The sequence below is a fragment of the Tiliqua scincoides genome, chromosome 7, assembly GCF_035046505.1.
Source record: "Tiliqua scincoides isolate rTilSci1 chromosome 7, rTilSci1.hap2, whole genome shotgun sequence".
NCBI lineage: Eukaryota > Metazoa > Chordata > Lepidosauria > Squamata > Scincidae > Tiliqua > Tiliqua scincoides.
This window is the reverse complement of record NC_089827.1, coordinates 41,001,523-41,019,228: the sequence shown is the minus strand read 5'-3', so window position 1 is coordinate 41,019,228 and position 17,706 is coordinate 41,001,523. Positions and strand designations below refer to the sequence as shown.

The window sequence follows — 17,706 nt, the reverse complement described above, 5'->3', positions numbered from 1 at the left end:
TTTAAACAAACGAGGAAACACGGGCCTGCTGGGAAGAATCCCAGCTTACAGAGCAAACTGGGTGGTGAAAATTACATGACTTTCCAGAGAGGAGAGTGGGGTGCAGAGACTCCTCTTGCACAGCCCAGACTTTTATGTAAATTTGAAGCTACATAAGTTGAGGTTTATGTAAGTCGAGGAGACGACATGGCCTATGCTAGGACAAGAGCATTCTGATCTTAAAAACACAGATCCACAGGCTGTCAAAATACTGAACTGTCCTTTTTCTTTCCTGAAGATAAACTTTTCACTAGCAAATATCATTTAGGAAAGAAATTAAGGAGCTAAACATTGCTTAGTTGGACCCTTTGCTACCTTTTATTATGTTAAAAATGCTTTTCTTAAAAAAAAAAAAAAAAACCCAAATAGCTACATATTGTGTGCTATCCTTTGCAGAAATCAAGCAAAGCTTTGAGAGAAGCAATCTTCTCTTAAGTAACCTGGAGGAAGGTTTCAGCAGCTAAGTGGGACATGTAAGCCTTGATCAGCCTGCCCAAGTTTCTTCTTTTATGAATAAAGTAAGGCAATGATACTTCTAATATTTCAAGCAAATGGCATTGCTCATATTCTGTCCAGCTCCTTTTTCTTTAGATGTGAAGAGGAGGCATTTTTGCCCATCCAAAATTAGGAAGAAAGGGTACAAAGCCTTGTACCACGTCCTTTCACAGCTCTCTGCACTTTTCATATACATTTGATAGGAAGTGACAAAGATTGCCTCTCTGTTGTTATCTTGGGGAGTGGTGCTGGTACTCCTCAAAGAAGACTAGTGCATTCGTCCTTGAACAGCAGAAAGAAAGGACATATGCTCCAAAGGAACACTTGCACACTTTCCTGCAGAGTTTTGTTCTCAGTCCCCCACAGCCTAATCGACAGTAGCCTGGTGATCCCTTGAGAGGGGCCAGCTCACATACACAGTTGTCAGATCTTGAGACTTTGCCAGGAAGAAAGGCCTCTTGAGAAAAGCTACAAGGCAGTAGCCATATTAATTTTTACTGTCTTCATAATATGAAAAGTGAAAATCGAGTTCTCTTTCAGCACAGGAAGAGGCACAGACCCTTTTCTGATGCAGCAGCTGCATCCAACAGCAAGCAAGACCTACGCTCTGCTTCCCCAGAATCTGTCTAATCGTTTCTGAAGTGCTCGTACATTTGCCAGTCTAAGATAAGGCTCCTATTCAGAACTGTGCAGGAAGGAGAAGTTCAACAGGAGCATCTTCTCCTGTCACAAAGCTACAACACTGGGGAAAAACAGAACCTGTTGAAATCCCCTGTTATGTGTTATATCTGCAGCCGAAGGAACTGCAAAGGACTTCATGCCAGGGACCGATATTGCTGGCTTCATCTTTAGAAGCTGACAGTTAATAAACGCACATTATTTTATTCCCATGTGTTTCCAAATGTGTTCAAAGCAACCGGATAGGATTAAAAAAAAATAAGAATAGTGGCTGCAAGCTGCAGGTTGGCAACCATTCAGACAGATTCGGTAAAGGACACAGTGTGCTTATGGAACCTCTCAGCTGGTGACAGTCAAGTGTCTTTTCTGTTGCACTTGGAAAGGACCACTCGCTCCCTTTCTGAGTCTGACATGGGCAGACCTAGGACAGAAGTAGTGTGGCTTGTGCTAATCCTTCCTTTGGAAGCAGATTTTGTAGTGCCACCAAGATTTATGCTTAAAAGGGGGAGAGCAATAATGCCACATTTTTTGGTTCTCTTTTGTGGTAAACTTACAGCAGTGGTTAAAATAAGCAAGAACACAACCATCATCCAAGGAGCAAGAGAGAGGGGATGTGGAGTACAGGAGTGCATTGTTGCTCTCAGCTTCTGAACTCCCTCAGAGAGTGTGCTGGAGTTTATCAGGGAGAGAACTTGCTTGGAAACCCTGTCTGGGTGTCCACAGGGGATGCTCATTCAGGCGGAACAAGGACAGGTCCAAAATAGATTCAGCACCCTGGAACTTAAAGGCATTCTCCGACCACATCAAATGTAGCATGTAACAGTAATGCCACTAATAAGAACCCTAAGGTGCGCACACACCACACACACAGGGAAAGGGGAGATGGGCAAATTGAAATCAAAATGCAACAACAGGGTGGGAAGGGAGATGCAACAGGCACACATTTTCACCATTCACGTCTGCTTGCTTCTTAAAAGGTACAAAAACAAATCTTCTTTCAAGTATTAAAAATAAGTTAATGGACATTAAAGGGTCTAAAGTGACTAAAGGGCCAGGGCAGGTCTTCTGCTTCATTGCTGCTGTGCAAAAAAAAAAAAAAAAAAAAATTAAAATAAAGAAAAAAGTATCCAAAACAAAAAACTAGAACGACGAAGAACCCACTGAACAGTCTTGAAGGGTCATTCTCAAGAGGTCTCAAGGGGCATCCTCCAAAAGCTCCCTCAGAATGCTTCATAATTAAAACCCATTTTCAGAATCAGCATGTTCCAGTGTCAAAATAGTCACAAAGTTCACAACAGAGAATTTGAATAGTGTTTACTGTTCAAAACAAGGAAAACCTGTGTCAGTGGAGGGTGGAAGACAGTCTCTTTCTGTCCAGAGCGCTGCATGGCAGAGAGAAGGGATGGCTTACACACTGTTCCCCTTTCTGAACAATGGTGACTTGTAGAGGGCGAGGTGAAAAAAAGGAATTTTCCGGGGCCTCTGTCTTTTGTAGAAACCACAAGAGGCAAGTGTTTCAAGCATCCAGTCCTCTCTGACTCCAGGGTTCCTCTATGCCCACACAATAATGGCAGCTTCAGAATTCTTTGGTGGGGAGAACCACAACATATGCACAGTGTTCTCAGGAGTTGATGGAGCTCTTCCAAGGGCCACAGCAGGGTCTTGTAGTTTCTCAGGAGTGAGTAGTAATTTATCTCCTTTGTACAAACTGACAATGAACACAACAAGTGGGGTAAATGTGAAAAGGACAGTTATGGCCAACCTGGATTGGTTACAGTTTAAAAAAATAATAATAATAAAACATTTTCATCTCCTACTTGATAAGGTTTTCAGTCTCAGAGATCACAGAAACTCAATGGCCTCTTGCACAGGTCCTTGAGGAAGGCACGCAACCTCTGGTCACCACCTTTGGCTTGGGTTTGGAGACCTCACTCAGAACTCGGCACCTTTAGAACCAACTCTTCTCAGCAAGAAGCTTCTGGCTCAAGCACTCCGGTGCTCCAAGAACCCTGGTGAGGTTTCGGTGCCAAGATGTCTTCTCCATCCAGGCAACTCTGCCCAAACTGGCATATGCCAACTGGATGACATACATCGGTAGTAAAGCATAGAGCTATCTCAGGACCAGTTCAAATTGAACCCCTTGGACAGCATGACAGCCTCCAGGTCCTTGTCTTCCTCCTTCTCCCGGAGCCGCTGTTCCTCAAGGAGGGCCACGAGGGAGTCTCTTTGCTCCACCACCTCAAGCATTTCATTCAAGATCCTTTTCTCTTCTGACAGTTCTTCATCTGTCTTCAGGTGATCTAGAGAAAGTCAGACAGAGATCAAGGTAGCCAAGGTTTTAGCTTTAAAGGTGTTAGGTATATACTGTGACTTACAATTAGAAATTACATTTATGACACTAGTATGTATCATAATGCAAAACCACAGTTTGTGCTAAGTACAGTTAAGAACCTACACTATGGTGTGAATGTGTAAAACAGGCCAACCACATTTTAAAAAACTGGTTGATAGCTTGTGTTTTTCTTTTAATTTGTTCAAGATTCTACTTCACATCTGCTTCCAAGGTCAATTATTAAGGAAAAGGTCCACACTGCTCAGGATCCCAAGTCAAGTATGCCCTGTAGCACACATAATGTTTCCCCAATTCATCTTCCTCAAGCAGGCTCTTTCAGAATGAAACAATGGCCCACAATGCACATTGCGGGGCTCACCTTCCACCGCCATTCTTTCCCGGAGCTCTTGTTGTAGTCGGCTTTGCCTGTCCTCCAGCTCTAACTCCCGAGCGCTGCAAGAAACACAAACAACAGGCACATCTCTAGTTTGAATTCATCTTGAAAGAAGTCTACCTCCTGGTTAAAAATTTAACAGGCAGTGGTGGGTTCAGAGTCGTCCTCAACAGATCTCGGTTCTAAAGTCCAAAAATCTTTGAGAAATTTTTGAACAACCGTCTCTGTGCAGCGCAAACGTCCATTTTCTTCAATACTTTTGTGATATGATTAGGAAGACTGATGAGAGATCAACAGAATATGTGGAGTCGTGTCAGAATTGAGCAGCAACTAACAATGTTTTTCCTTTTATCCTGTCTTCATTTGGAATTCTGAACTGGAAGCAAACCTCAGGAAAAATCAAGCTTTCATAGCTGGCCACTGCCACATGTTTTTAATGTTTGAGTTCAGCAGCTCTTTCCCAACACGTGATCTTTTTTCCCTCAAACAATCTTCGTCCCATTCTTTGCATGGCTTGTTTCCTCACACCAGTAAACTAGTAAGTTTTGTAGAATACTCTGAGCTCAACCTGACTTCAGATCCAGAACAGCCAGCACTGGCCCTCCGCCTGCGCCGAGTACCACAAACATGCAGTAAGGCACATCTGCGACACTAAGTGCTGGGTCAGTGTTGGTGCCAGCTCAGTACCAGCCTGTGTTGAGCCAGTGCTGGCCAGAGGCCTGCCGCAGGGAGCAACAGAAAAGCTCCAGGTGGCAGAGAGGTGAGTGGGGGTGGGGGGAGGCATTCCAGGGTGGGGAGAGGGAGGCAAACAGCTGGCGCAGACTTGAATAGACCCATTGCGGGACCTACTCCCTTACCTGGGGGAAGGGGATAACTGTATCCTTCACCTGAGGAGCTGGCGGCAGCTGCCTGGGAAGCACTGGATGCAGTGGCAGCCATTTTGGGGCTGCTGCTCTCTGGGCACCGGGCAGCTCAGGATTGGGCTGCCCATCAAACCAGAGACAAGAAACAGGTGCCCAGAAAGAGCTCCATTGTGGTACCCTCACTTCAAAAGGTCTACCTAGCTCAGATTCTGTCTTTTTTTGAGTACTGGGTGAAAACTTTTTTATTTTATTTTATAGGTAGTTTTATTGGTGTTTTATTGCAGAATGGTTCTCTGTTCTGTTTTTATAGACTTATTAGCTTCTGTTGCTTGAGAAACACAAGCCCAAATTGCTCTTGGCTACACAGGAAAACTAATGCAGCCCTTTGGATACAACTCATTGTTTCTACTGATTTTATGTAAGCTGCACTAGGAGTCCTCTCAGTGAAAGAAGAGGGTAAAAAAGTCTAAAATAAATATTTAGCATTTATGCAGCATCTTTTTCAGAGCTCAAAGCTTTTCACAGTACATCATCTCAGCAATCCCTGTAACACAGGTCAGTATTACAGTATTTCCATTTTAATGTTGGGAACAGCCTTGAGGCAGCCTATTATTTTCTCACCCTAATTCAACCAGTGAATTTGGAGTGTGAAATTTTAATGGAGGACTTTCCAGATCAAACTTGACCAGTAGCCTGGTCTGTATATGCAGGAGAAGATAGTGATAGAGTGCTGAGGTGCTGGAATGAGCTATAGGTGAAAATGTCACTGCTGAATGCTCTTCCCTTCTTGCAGATGGATTACAAGCACAGTAAGGAGAAAGGTTATGTCCAGCAATGTTGTTTTCTATCCATAGGGAGTTTTTAAACAAGGAGAGCATTCAAAAATGTGATCACCTACCTGTAGTCTGTGACTACAGTCCTTTCACCACACCAGCAGTGTACCAACTCATTCTGCTTCATCTGTAGACCAGGCCATACTCTGGTATGAAGCTTGTAATACTGCCTAATGATACGTCAGAGCTGGGACCTACAGAGTGTATTAGGCTTCAATGCAGGGAAAGAGAAATGGGCATATATGACTTCAGCTGCAATCCTATCCACACTTTCCTGGGAGTAAGCCCCATGGAACACAATGGAACTTACTTGGAGTATACATGCATAGGATTGGGCTGTAATAGGAATACCTTCCTCAAAATCCAAGGATGAGTGAAGATTTCCCATATTTTAAACAGTAACCTTGTTCCATAAGAGAATAATTTGTCCAACTATCTCTTTACTGATGTGCAACACTGTACTAAGTTGAAACTAGGAAAAGCTAGCAGAGAGGCAAAGAAATGCTGGAAATCAGAAGAGTTGTTTAAATGTTAATCACAGCAAAACTCTACGTTCATCGCTAGTTTTCTGAAGCAGGTCTTTTACTGATTACTGACGAATTATCTTTCAGCAATCGGTTTCCTAGTTGATTGCCCCCATAGACAAAGCAAAGGTAGAGAAAAGCTTATCAGAAAGTCTCCCTGCAGACAGCCACCTCCTCTTTGCCTCTCTGAGCTGGCTGCACATGCTGATAGTGACCTGCGGACTCACAATATCATCAGCTCCGACTCGTAGCGCACCAAAGCGTTCTTCTCCTGCACCAGCTTGAACCACTCCTGCATCAGCTTGGGGTCGTCCTTCTTTCCCATGCCTGCCAAGAGAAGAACAGGAGTCAGCTTTCCAGATTCCTTGCCACCCTTGCCACAATTCCAGCAGGCAGCAACAAAAATGGCGGGGCAAAATGTGCAAAGAAAGCCGAGCAAGATGCTGCCGGAGCACTCTCGTCAGATCTGCCTGCTTGCCTACAGCACACAAGGAGGTGGTTTGCATCCTCTAAGATCTCCTCTGAAATCGCATGCCCTGAATCTGTTCTCCCATTGCTTCTCCCACCAGAGCAAACAGAATGACACTCTTGCCAGCACTTCTCTTCGGCTGTCCCTTCCAATTTCAATACTTTTAGGCATTTGAACACAGCCCTGGACTGGGCCCATGCTCGTTCTCACTCCTCATTTGGCAAGATGATGCAAGTGAGTGAGGCATGGATGCTCTCACACATCTGGAGTGCTGGCGCCTATTCATCACTCAACTGCCAACTAGGTGTGTGCCTACTGAGTGATTTGTGGACTGCCTCAGCACTTCCTTCCCAGGCTGCTGCAAGGCTGCCTTTAGCCATCTTCATGACGACAGAAATATACTCTTACCAGTTATGTAGTGCTATGTGCTCCTTGCTTTTCAATCTATCTGTTTTATCTCAGTGTCAGAAAGCAACCAGTTCCTGGCCTCCGCCGTTAAACATTTTGGCTTCTTGGCTTTATCAATCATTCCAGATGAGTTTGCTTCAAACCACTTGCTAGATGTCCATACACATATACAGGTTCTATCAACTACAGTTCACTGCCTCCAGACATCTCCGCCGCAGTAGGCTGGCACAGAAAGAGAATCTGTACTTGCTAGGAGAAGAAATGAGGGCTTCTCAAGTATCCTCCAAAACTTACTCAAAAACCAATCTGTCCTCAAACAATAGACCCAGCAACAAAGCTTGATCTGAAACGAACAGAACTTCTATTCCATGTTTTGGTGACTTGGAGACCCACACCCAGAACCCATCATATACTATTGCAGTTCTTTCCAGGAATTTCCTCTTTTGGACCTGGATCCTGAAATCAGTTCTAAAGTAACTGAACTCTGGTACGTGTCCCTGATTATTGTGGGCTTGTTCAGCCTTTGCAAGGGATGTGGTGGTGTTCCAGGTAAAGAAATAATTTTTGATAAATTTGCTGTCATCCTTTACTAACAGTTATATTCTCACTGTTAAACTAAGTTGCCTCCATTAAGTAATGCTGATGAGATCTAGGAAACTGATGTGAAAAATTACTGCCTAGCTGTGGACCATCACTGGGAAGTAATTCCTATCTCTCATCTCTATTGTTCTTGTATAAAACTGTGAGGGTTTTCTTAGTTAGGGGGGAGCCTATAATGCAATATCTTTGCCTAAGCAAAGCATAAAGGGCATAAAATCACATTATATGCTGCTCTGATTAATTCAAAATGCAGACTCTTTGGGGTTTGAAGAAGTTCAGAAAAGGAAACAAGGACAAGTTTCTGGAGGAAAAATCCATTACGGGTTACATGCCATGATGTGCATGTGCAACCTCCTGATTTTAGAAATGGGCTATGTCAGAATGCCAGATGCAGGGGAGGGCACCAAAATGAGGTCTCTTGTTATCTGCTGTGCTCCCTGGGGCATTTGGTGGGCCGCTGTGAGATACAGGAAGCTGGACTAGATGGGCCTATGGCCTGATCCAGTGGGGCTGTTCTTATGACAGGGCTGGCTAGCAGGCAATCTGCAGGCTGGATCTGACCCCACAAAGCATTTTTATCAGATCAAATTTTAATCATGCGATATTTGCCAACAATTTCACTCAGAATAAAAATGTGCATATTCTGCATTTTATTCACTGCCGAATAAAAATGTTCGTATTTTATTCTTCTGGGAGCTTGTCTGTAGCTCTCCAGCTATGTTGGAGTGCAGATTCTTGTCCCTGCTAGATGGGACTGACTTTGTTATTATTGAGCCAGAACATCTGTAATTGTGAGGATCAGTTTTTGCAGCAAAATATACTTCTACATAGAACCTGGCACTATAAAAGGTGACCATCCTTCCTCTAGATTTGTTTGTAAGTTCTCTTCCAATGTTTCTGCAAACACAAGTTGCCATGTTTCAGCAACTTAATCTCAAGGAACTTGACATAGACAAGAAAAACCTCCTCCTCTTCCTTCAAAGTACTGGAACAACTAGGAACCTGGAGAACTGGCCACAAACAAACAAACACACTCTCACCTTAACTCATTATAGAGTCTGGTTGCAGACACCACAATACCTATACATTGCTCAGTTCTAGTCAAGCCTTCCTAAGCATCTCTGCACAAGGTGCCCTCATAGCCGTGGTGGACAGAGAAAGGAAGCTTATACATGCAGATGCCCAGTACTAGTGGAGCCATGAAAAGCACTGGGAAGTCTCCCCACCCTTTCCACTATGAGGATAATCAGAGTAGAACTTCTAAACAAAGCAGCCAAATGCATGTTACTACTGACCTATAGAAACATCTGTTGGTTTTTTTTAGTTTTTTTCTTTTTTAAGTGACAGCCAATGAGCAGAGGGAGACGGTAGGGGTGGGGAGGAAAGATGAACAATCGATGGAAGCGCACCATGGAAAGCGGACACATTTGTTAGCAGAAATTGCACACCATGGGTCACATTTCACCCCTTCCCCCCATGCCTTGGGAAATGGAAACTACATTGGGAAACTGGGTCCCAAGTGGAACAAAGTCAAGAAAATACACAACAAGATATGGACCACAGGAGACCAGTCTATATTATGGTATAGGAGGTGGGTTTCAAAAGGCAAGGGAAGTTGGGCAAACCAGTCATTGCAAAAGACACAGTATTCCTTTAATCCACAAGTGCAATTTTTTATTTTTAAAAAGAGATTCACTCCCAAAGATCCCTTTGGGAAATCCAACATGTCAAACATGGTGCAATTATAGATAAATATCCCCAATGACGTGCAGAGCTATCCTTACCCCCACAACGCAAAGTTGTAAAAGGGATACTGTACCTTTAAAGATATTGCCAGACACACTATAGTAAGCTTCTTACAGAGGCTTTCATCGAGATTGAAGGAAAGAAAGGAAACATGTGGCGGTAAACCACTCAGTATAGTCTCTAGCTGACTAGTGTGTCTATGCCAATCCAACTGTGGCTTGGGAAGGGAATGGAGGGAATGCAAGAAATTACATTACCTTCGTGGGCACAGCAAGGGCAGAAGGAGAGAGGTCTACGGCGTGGTGTCCCGGCATTGGGCTCAACTTCAATAGGACCAAATGGGAGAGGAAGAAGGGAGAGGGAGAGGAAGTTGGAAGTGGAAAGGAAGAGAGGAGAAACAGGGTGAAAATAAACAGACAAGCAAAAGGACAAAAAAGCACAAGAGTGAGAAAGGAAACAACAAGAAGAAAGTTGAAAAGAAAAATAAAACAAGAAATGGAGAAGCAGAAACAAGAGGAACAGCCTACAGATGGAACGTCCCTTGTCGACACAAATAATGGAAAAGAGCAGACTGTGGCACTGGCAGGGAAAACAGTGTGAGCCACAAAAATTGCTGGGAGAAAAAAAAATTGCCAAGACTTGACGTTGTGCACGATGTAGAGTTTCCATCCTAAACGGCACATGTGCAAGCAAGAGATCAAAACACCAAGAGGTGGATGGGTAACATTTTCAAGGAATCCAAAGGACAGAAGAGTTTTGGGAACGCTTTAAAAATCAGCTTGGTTTTCAAACTTGACACATTCTATATGGTGTTTCGTGATCTTGCCCACTGGTTGACAGTGAAAAATCTCTGCATATTTCAAGAACAAGCCACCCTGGAGCAAACCAGAAGGACAGGACTGCCCATTCTTTTCTGAAGGAGAATAGTTGCGACAACTTAAATAAAATATGTTAAAAACTTTGCTGTGATAGATATTCAGTGTGCTTGAGATCAGAATTGTTTTCACACCAACAAATGCGGAGGGACTTGCAGTCAGTAAGCTGTTCCGGTATGAGACGCTTCCTGAACCCAATCATCGTGGAGGTGAGAGTGTCAAATGCAGTCCTTACAATCTACCCGGCTTGTAGATATTGGTCATCACCTTTTTCATTTCATGCCAAGAGCAAACAGACGTAGTGCCTAAGTCTGTTGGACATATTCAGCTTGTATTTCAGGCACTGCCAATGGCATGGGCAGAGAAGAAGTTTGAAGAGTATATTCCACTGAGATGTGCAATTTAAAAAAAGAAAAGAAAAATCTGAATGTGTGCAAATAGCAGCTAGAAACACTAGTGGATCAGTGTCTCCCACATTTTTAATAGGAGAGGAACACTTTCCTCCTAAATTAAAATGGGAAGTATACCTTATATTCCACAGTGAAGCCCACTTGCTATGTTACTGAATGAACTGCTGTTCTGAGCATACTCCTTACAAGGAGGTGGCAAGCCCAGTGCAGTTACTCATGCAGAGATGCTATAAGCAACCTCTTCTGTGAGAGGGTACTTTTTGCTCACAGGACCCCTTCATTATTCAGTGTATTTCTCACAGCACATTGGTGTGTCTTGGCACACAGTTTGGACATTATTACAGTAGAGTATATGTAAAGAGATGAAGAATCAACATGGGAAGACCTGTGGTTTGGGGGCTACTGCATAGTAGAATTGAATGGAAGGAAAAAGTGTTACAGTGTAAAGAAGACGACCAGCAACCTACATCGAAAAAGAGGATTCCTTAACATGCACATATAAACGGGGAGGGGGAGGAGAAGTCACAGTTCTCAATACAAAGACCTATAAAGCTATGGAAAAGAAAGGGACTTTTAGAAGGGACCATCACAGAACTAGAGCAGTAACAAACAGGACAGACCAAAGTTAAAAAGGGGGAGGTACAGCAGTTTGCAAATATTGTGAATGAGCAATGTGATTTTCTCAGATAGGAAAAAACATTTATACTAAGTGTGAAAAGGGTTAAAAATGGAGGAAATAAGTTTGTGATAGAGACACACTGTCAGTTATTCCATCAGTAGTTGGAGAGGGATCCTTTCCAAAAATGGTCTGCATAATTCCTGGACAACATCTTTTATAAACAAGCTTAAGTGCCTCAAAAGGTCATCCATGAAAACCCATGTAATGTGCTGTACACATTAATGCACAAAAGAGGTGTTTTTCCCCCCACTATTAAGACACACCTTGTTTCATAGGCCTCTTTTGGCCCACGCACAGTTCACATTTCAAACTCTGAACGTATAAAAATACGAGAACCCCTAATGTGCTTGTTTAGCTAAACTTTTTCTGAAAAATACACAGCCAAGTTGTATATGAAGAATGATGCACTCTAGACACCTCCACATTCTTTCACTCCAGTTCTTCCACAGGCATGACTAAAGCAACCACTGTCAAAATTACTGGTGGCCTCCATGGAAGCCCACTGGGAGTCTATTGGGCCAACACAGGTACCATTAATGTACCTCCACATGGGGGCCAGATATACAACCTGCTGTTCCTGTGATACAAGGAGCATTGTTTGAGCTACCTCACACTACATAAAACACCACAGTCATGTAAGAAGACCCCACAAAGAAGTGCAAGTTCACAGAGTACCACTTCCATGTGAGTGTTGCACAGATGCAAGCCTTTTGAAAGCATTGTATACTCCTAGGATAAACCCGTGACACTACATTACACTGAGTCAGGCTAGCCCAATATTGTCTACGCAGCCCTCCAAGAAGGGGAGTCCAAGAGGACTTTCCCAGTTCCATCAGAATAGACGACAATGGGTGGGAGACAACAAATATATCATGGGCTTGAGTATTGTCACAAAACGTTCATATGGTGATTTCTACAAGTACAAACCTACTTAGTTGTCTTCCCCACATGCAACTTGCAGTGTTGTCACATGAACTGGCCCAGGTTCCATTAAGACAACATATATTAATACTAGTTACCACCTTTGTTCCTGGCAGAAGCATTGAGCCTCTGATGGTTGCAATACAATTCAACAAAATGTAGCTTTCCCCCATCTGCATCTCTCATTCATGCCTCACTGCCCTTAGAGATTTACTCTCCTCTCCATGAGTCCCAATTCTTCCTTGACAGACAACTGTAAAAAAAAGGTTCGAAATGCAACTCCAGAGTTCCAGTCCCCACAACAAAATTGTTCAAAGCATGCAACAACAATACGCTAAGGCAAACCTTTCTAACTTGCATAATTTAGGGCCCAGTCCTATATAAAACTAGCACTGGCACAACATGCATTCTACCAGTGCAGGCTGCCACAAAGCAGCTGTAAAGTTTGGGCAGGGTGGGTGGATTGGGCCGAGGATGGAGGTCTGTTTGGCGGCAGTGCTTACTGAATCCAAACCACTTCCCAGGCCTGATCCACCTGCATGGATCAACACAGACTTGTGCCAGCAATATTGCTGGTGTAAGTCCAAATTGACCTATAGCAGCTGCTTGGGCTTACCCCGGGGCAAGGGGACAAATGCCCCCTTACACTGAGGAGACATCCATCAGCCTAAACGTCTTCATGGATGTAGCAGACGCCATGCTGGAACTGCTGCATTGCTGCACGGGGGCTTTAGGTAGGATTGGGCTGTTATTCTAATTTCAAAGTTTCATGAAGTATATTTGTATTCCTTAAAAAAATCATCTCTTGCATCAATGGATTCATAATCAGAATTGTGCATTTAGTGCAGCTTGGCTAACCATTCTTCAAAAAATAAAAATAACAGCTTCAGTCCAATCCAATCCTTGAGTTTCAAATATACTGTTTTTATATGACGTAACTCCTATTCATTCCAAATTCCAGACTAATAATTCCTCAGTTGTGGCTAATAGTTCAATTGTATGAAGTCTCTAAATTTTCCAGCACTGCCACAACTCTGGGTTTGAGTTTTTAGCACAAGGAGGACATACCTCAGATGTACTGCCAAAATAGTTTGTCCTGGTATTTGAAATGAACCATATAAACCATGGTTTGTGAATGGCCACCCAAAATAGACTTAAACCATAGACTGAAGCTGGTTTGCATTCCACAGTAGAGCTCTGGAATTAGCCTTCTGAATATGATACAATAGGAAATTGTATTGTATTGGCAACCTCCAGTCTCGAAAGACTATGGTATTGCGCTCTGAAAGGTGGTTCTGGCACAGCGTCTAGTGTGGCTGGAAAGGCCAATCCGGGAGTGACAATCCCTTCCACACCAGGAGCAAGTGCAGTCTGTCCCTGGTCTGTCTTCCTGGCTATGGGCCTTCCTTCTTTGCCTCTTTGCCTCAGACTGTTGGCAAAGTGTCTCTTCAAACTGGGAAAGGCCAAGCTGCACAGCCTGCCTTCAAGCGGGCTGCTCAGAGGCCAGGGTTTCCCACCTGTTGAGGTCCATTCCTAAGGCCTTCAGATCCCTCTTGCAGATGTCCTTGTATCGCAGCTGTGGTCTACCTGTAGGGCGCTTTCCTTGCACGAGTTCTCCATAGAGGAGATCCTTTGGGATCCACCCATCATCCATTCTCACGACAAGACCGAGCCAACACAGGCGCCTCTGTTTCAGCAGTGCATACATGCTAGGGATTCCAGCACGTTCCAGGACTGTGTTGTTAGGAAATTTGTCCTGCCAGGTGATGCAATAGGAAAGATTGCCTGCTAACAGACCTTGCCAGAAATTGATAATCACCCTAAGACTTACCCTAGATAGATTTATCTATACCAGTTTTCAAACTTTTTGGCTTCTGGAGCCCTTTACACTGCTAAACAGGGAGCCCTGCCAGAGCATGTGCAGAGTGTTGGGGAGCCCCAGAAAGCCGATGCATGAGTGGAATGGCGCAGTACCAAGTAGATGGCTGTCACTTATGGTGTGCTTGTGGACCCCTTGATGGGTCTCTCTGCACACTTTGAGAAATGCTGATCTATACTATTATCATGAATAAGAGCTAATATGAGCTCCCTATAAACTGAACCACCAGGCATAAAAGCCAAACTAGGCAACTTTACCAGGTGCTCCCTCAAATAGCTCATTGTAGAACAAGGGATAAAACCCCACACTAGACTCAGCCTTGGATACTGCCAGGTATTCCACTGCCTTCTTGTGACCTGTGTATGTTCCAATGATGATGACGGTTCCAATAGTGTTTACAGACGTCTGAAGAGATCCTGGTTAAATTTACTAGTACACAATAAAATGAATTTGATGCTGCAAACCAAGAATTACTCACCAGTTATAACCTCCAAAAGATTTAAAGCCTGTTGCCCCAATCCTGAATTGAATCACTGGAATTTTGCTTCCAAAGTAATTTAAAGCCTGTTGCCCCAATCCTGAATTGAATCACTGGAATTTTGCTTCCAAAGAAATGTCTACTCTAGATGGAGACCAGCACTGCTTCCCCTCTTCTCAATATCATTTTCTCTGCCTCCCTCCATAGGTGATAAAATCCTGTCAGAAGATACTGTTGACCATAACCATCTTTAGGTTTCTTTTTTTTTCTCCCCACCCCCAAACATAAACATAAGTGTAAAGGGGTCCTCCTTTAACTTGAATGAAACTGAGTGCAAGAATAGCAAACCAGCAGGCTGTTTCAGTTAGAATGAGATCCAGCTAAATTTGATCGGAAACCAAAGAAAGGAGAGGATTTACTATTATTCGAAGCGCATAGCATTTGCTATATACTTGGCATTTATCTAGCATTTATCTAGCACAGGAGTGCCCAAACCCCGGCCCTGGGGCCACTTGCGGCCCTCGAGGCCTCTCAATGCGGCCCTCAGGGAACCCCCAGTCTCCAATGAGCCTCTGGCCCTCCAGAGATTTGTTGCAGCCCACACTGGCCCAACACAACTGCTCTCAGCATGGACTGTTTGACCTCTCGTGTGAGCTGCGGGACGAGGGCTCCCTCCACAGCTTGCTGTTTCACATCTGTGATGCAGCAGTGGCAGCAAAGGAAAGGCTGGCCTTGCTTTGTGCAAGGCCTTTTATAGGCCTTGAGCTATTGCAAGACCTTCATTCATTCATAGAAGTTCATCTTTAATAAGTTCATCATTCATATAAGTTCATCTTTACATTTATGTAAACTTATGTAAATTTATTCAAATTTTAAATGTAAATTAATTCTTTTTTCCCCCGGCCCCTGACACAGTGTCAGAGAGATGATGTGGCCCTCCTGCCAAAAACTTTGGACACCCCTGATCTAGCACTACAAAGAGTTATCACACCCACTATTTCAGTAATCCTTGCAGCTGCCCTATAAGGGCCATTGTTGTTATCCCCACTTTACAGATCATGGCAGAAGTGATATCTGAACTGGGAGCTTCTGAGTTCTCACCTCATTCTCTTAGACATGAAGCTGAAGTGTCACTATAAAATTCTGGTAGTCCCACAAGGAAGGACTGCATAAACATATTTCACAGAGGAGTACAAAAAAGCTAGAACTATAAAGCTACAAATTCTTCAGCACACGACACTGCATTTTATTTAAAGGGATACTGCCAAATCCGGAAGTTTTTGACTGGGGGGGGCGACTTTTTTTTTTTACAAACTAAAACCTGAAACTGAATATAATCAAATGCTGTCATAATTTGGGGAGAATAAACTGGATACACAACATATAGTATTGTTCCATTCATATATAGAATGTTGAAAATGGCAAAGAAAAAATCCCCCCAAATATAAGCAAGAAGTGAGTGATTTTATGCCAAGAGAACAAAATTATGAGAAGCAAATTAGATTTGTTGTTTTAGTTCAAGCATGGAGTTTATGACAGAAGTGAGATTACGTGAAAAATGACAGTGTCCCTTTAAATGGCTCTGAGTTCTACTTTTCAAAGCCACCATTAGCAAAAGTGACAGGACTGTTGCCTTCAAAGAGGCATTAGGTAGAGGAGGAAGGGGAAGGAGAAGGAAAGCGAAGTGTGGGAACTGCATCAGCCAGAGAGCAGAACCTGTTAAGTGTCACTCAGCATTAACCCTTTTACAGCTCCTTCAGTGGGCACACAGTGCATCCTTGTGGCAAGCTTGAGAAGACCTGTAGGAAACCTGTAGCCCCTCTTAATCCGTGTCTTGAAATAGGAGTCATACCCTTGGAAAGGACTCTTTAACCTCTCCTTGTCAACATGGCAAGCAAGAGATGCTTTGGCAGAACCCTTGCCTTGTCCTTCAAATCTCCGCAGAAGCAATCTGTGCGCACTCAAAACTCACTTCCTCATATTTTCCAGCAGCAACAGCAGCTGCTTGTAGAGGGATTGCTTGTGGGAGCCCAACAAATTGAAAAAAATACTTCTCTAATGAAATCAGGGTATTTTTCTGATTTTCTTTGTATTAAATGCCACAATAATAATAAAAAGGGGGTGGGAGAAGAGATTGTTTGCCAAGATGAAGCAACTCAAGCAATTCCTGAGGACATGACTGAGCGGGTTCCTGAGGACACGACTGGTGGCATGGGAGCCATTGCAACACTACTCCTACCTGCACTGCTGGGGTAACGTGACAAACTCTGGACCAAATTGCAAGAGCCCATGCTATAGCCATAGTGTGGCCTGCTCCAGGATTCTTGTGTTACTCTGGCAGAAGAAAAAGCACTCTTTCCCATGACACTGGAATACTATAACCTACTCCGATAGTAGACAGTGCCAGGAGACTGATTAATTACTGTAGAATCTCATGATTCACAGGTGATTAGAAATTTGTGATTAGAAATTATACTGTCATCCTTAAATTGCAAACTGTTAAGCTTGCTTGATCCCTGAAGTAGATACATAGACCCAGGCTGACAAAGAAAAGTCACCTATAGGTCATTTCGAAGATATTATAGCCTGCCCTGGAATGAAGGCCATTATATATGACATCTGGGGAAAACAGTGGTTTCCTAAATCAGGCCTGCCAACTTGTACCCCACCAAGCCAAATACAACCCACCAGACATGACATCATGCAAAGGGCTCAAACTTCAGGTTTTGCCGCCTGTCTGGGACAGCAGAAACAGGAGAGTGTTGTCAAGCTCCTGGAGGAACACAATACAAGGCTTACCAGTAGGCCCCATTCTGCTTGGTGGGTCACAACTGGGCAGACCCATGTTAACTGATCTCACCTCAAGGAGAATTCTAAAAACCATTTCTATCTCCCCCCACCCCTTTTCTTTGGGAGCTCTCGCTCCCTTTCTTTGGTAAGTAGATAGGTGAGAAGATATTTGCCAGGACAACACTATAGGGGGAAGGTGACCACCCCCTCCCCGCCATTGCCTCAGTCCAAATCTACCTCCTTGCAGATGCTATTTAAAAGAAAAATGGAAATGTATACACTAATTTACTTTC

General features: G+C 43.6%; 1 protein-coding gene across 17 annotated transcripts in view; it reads right to left on the bottom strand.

Annotated features, from left to right (window-relative positions):
* Positions 1–385: 385 nt before the first annotated feature.
* The window catches only part of MICAL3 (microtubule associated monooxygenase, calponin and LIM domain containing 3), a 257,846-nt gene continuing 240,525 nt past the window's right edge, over positions 386–17,706 (bottom strand). For 13 of the 17 annotated variants that reach the window (XM_066633712.1, XM_066633708.1, XM_066633719.1 and 10 more), the window contains 4 exons: positions 9,639–9,704; positions 6,386–6,485; positions 3,924–3,997; positions 386–3,512 (listed from right to left, as the gene is read on the bottom strand). In XM_066633712.1, the coding sequence (XP_066489809.1) occupies positions 3,328–3,512; positions 3,924–3,997; positions 6,386–6,485; positions 9,639–9,704 (425 nt within the window). In that variant the 3' untranslated portion in view covers positions 386–3,327. The remainder of the gene's footprint in view (positions 3,513–3,923; positions 3,998–6,385; positions 6,486–9,638; positions 9,705–17,706) is intronic. The other 4 variants (XM_066633717.1, XM_066633721.1, XM_066633720.1 and 1 more) reach the window with 1 other exon arrangement.